Source organism: Myzus persicae, unplaced genomic scaffold, assembly GCF_001856785.1.
Source record: "Myzus persicae strain clone G006 unplaced genomic scaffold, MPER_G0061.0, whole genome shotgun sequence".
Taxonomy (NCBI): domain Eukaryota; kingdom Metazoa; phylum Arthropoda; class Insecta; order Hemiptera; family Aphididae; genus Myzus; species Myzus persicae.
The window spans coordinates 1,007-2,757 of NW_019102355.1; the positions used below are offsets into that span (position 1 = coordinate 1,007).

Genomic DNA, 1,751 nt, shown 5'->3' on the forward strand with positions numbered 1-1,751 from the left:
ATACATGAATACAAAACCCAGATAAATATTTGGAAACTATTTAATATTTTATTATGTTAAGTTATAGACCATATTATAGTTATGGTAGCCATATCATGTTTATTCATAACTTTTTAGTTAATCTATTTATCTTAGAAGTGCCCTTGTAATACTAGCTAAATATAATTAATTAGGTATCCCTATACCCGGTTGCATAAAAGCGATGATTAAATTAGTTTAATGGTTTGTTTTAATGAATGATTAAATACTTTTAATGAACCGATAGTGTTGCATAAAAGATCTATTAATACTACTTTTGGTTTATACCTAGTATGTGGTTTTTGATAATTTTGTTATCACCAAATTGCGAAGATAATATTAATTGTCAGTACAAAATTGATAATGTACTCATGAATAATTTATAATGATAATATTATGGTGATTGCCAATTGGTAAATACGAATTACGAATTGTTATACGTCCGATTGATGTGTATTGTGTTTTGTACTTTCGTAACGAAAGTTTCGAAAGTAAATTTGTTGAAAGGTGCAGGTACCTATAAAACTGAAAATGGAAAATAGTGTGTCTGATGTTAAGAAGAGACAGCGGGGTAAAAATTTTACGGAACGCGAAAAAGAATTTTTGATTGATCTCATTTTGCCATATAAATCAGTTATTGAAAATGTTAAAGTAAGTATTTTTTTAAAATTTAAATTCACTGAATAAGTTTGTTTGTTATAATAAAGTACTTATTAACATATTGTATATTAATATTAGGTATTGGTCATAAAAATATTTAAGTATAAATATTTACTACCTAGGTACCTAATAACATTTTTTTTCAATTATATTTCTGCATTGATTTAAAATAATGTTTATAGACTGATGCTGTGTGGAACAATAAAAAAAATGAGGCATGGTCAGAAATTGTTGATGAATACAATGCAATTCAGACGTCTGGTATTAGAAATATAGGCCAAATAAAACATATGTATGATACTAAAAAAAGGGAAGCCAGAAAAGAAAAAAGTCAGTACAAGGTCTGTATAATGTTATAAATTGTTAGAATCGTTACCGTACCCATTTATAGCAGTAGTATAATATGTAGTACTTTCTATTTAAAATTACTATTAATAATAATATTTGATAAATTTGTCTTTAATTGTGAAATTATAGTATAAGTTAATGAGTGGTACTCCCCTGCCTATTTGTTAAAAATTTGAATCTTTCTTGCTGAAATCATCTCTACAACATCACAACAATTTAAATTTGTACAGTTCATTAGTATAATCACCCAATTTGATTAGCATGATATAATGGTTTAGAGAAATTACTTACCACACTATGTTCCTATGTTAGTGTTTTCATAATTATATATTTAATTTAGGTGCAGCATTACAAAACTGGAGGTGGTACAAATCAGTCCACATTATCAAATGTTACACAAAAAGTAATAGGTCTACTCGGTGACAGGATGGATCCACTTTTTAATAATGTTGATTGTGATGCTAACTATAATGCTAGTTAGTAGAACATTTCTACATTAATAGTATAAGATAAAGTTACATGAAACATTATTTAATGAACAAATTTATTAATTTATTCAGGTCATGATATAAGTGGTGACCAGATAATTGTAGAAGAAATTTCGGGGAATGAATTTAGTCTTCTTTGTTCAGGTAGGTATATAATTAATAAAATAAATCTAATGTTATCATTAAACAGATATCCAGCATGTTACATGTACATCAGTATAGTTTATTCTCCAAAAA

The 1,751-nt window shown here is 26.6% G+C and overlaps 1 protein-coding gene across 1 annotated transcript; it reads left to right on the forward strand.

Annotated features, from left to right (window-relative positions):
• Positions 1-430: 430 nt before the first annotated feature.
• LOC111031920 lies at positions 431-1,747 on the forward strand (the record flags this gene model as incomplete). The annotated part of the gene is made up of 4 exons (XM_022312038.1): positions 431-669; positions 861-1,019; positions 1,367-1,502; positions 1,587-1,747. Coding segments are annotated over exons 1-4 (576 nt in total), but the record flags the coding sequence as incomplete, so codon positions are not given.
• Positions 1,748-1,751: the final 4 nt, after the last annotated feature.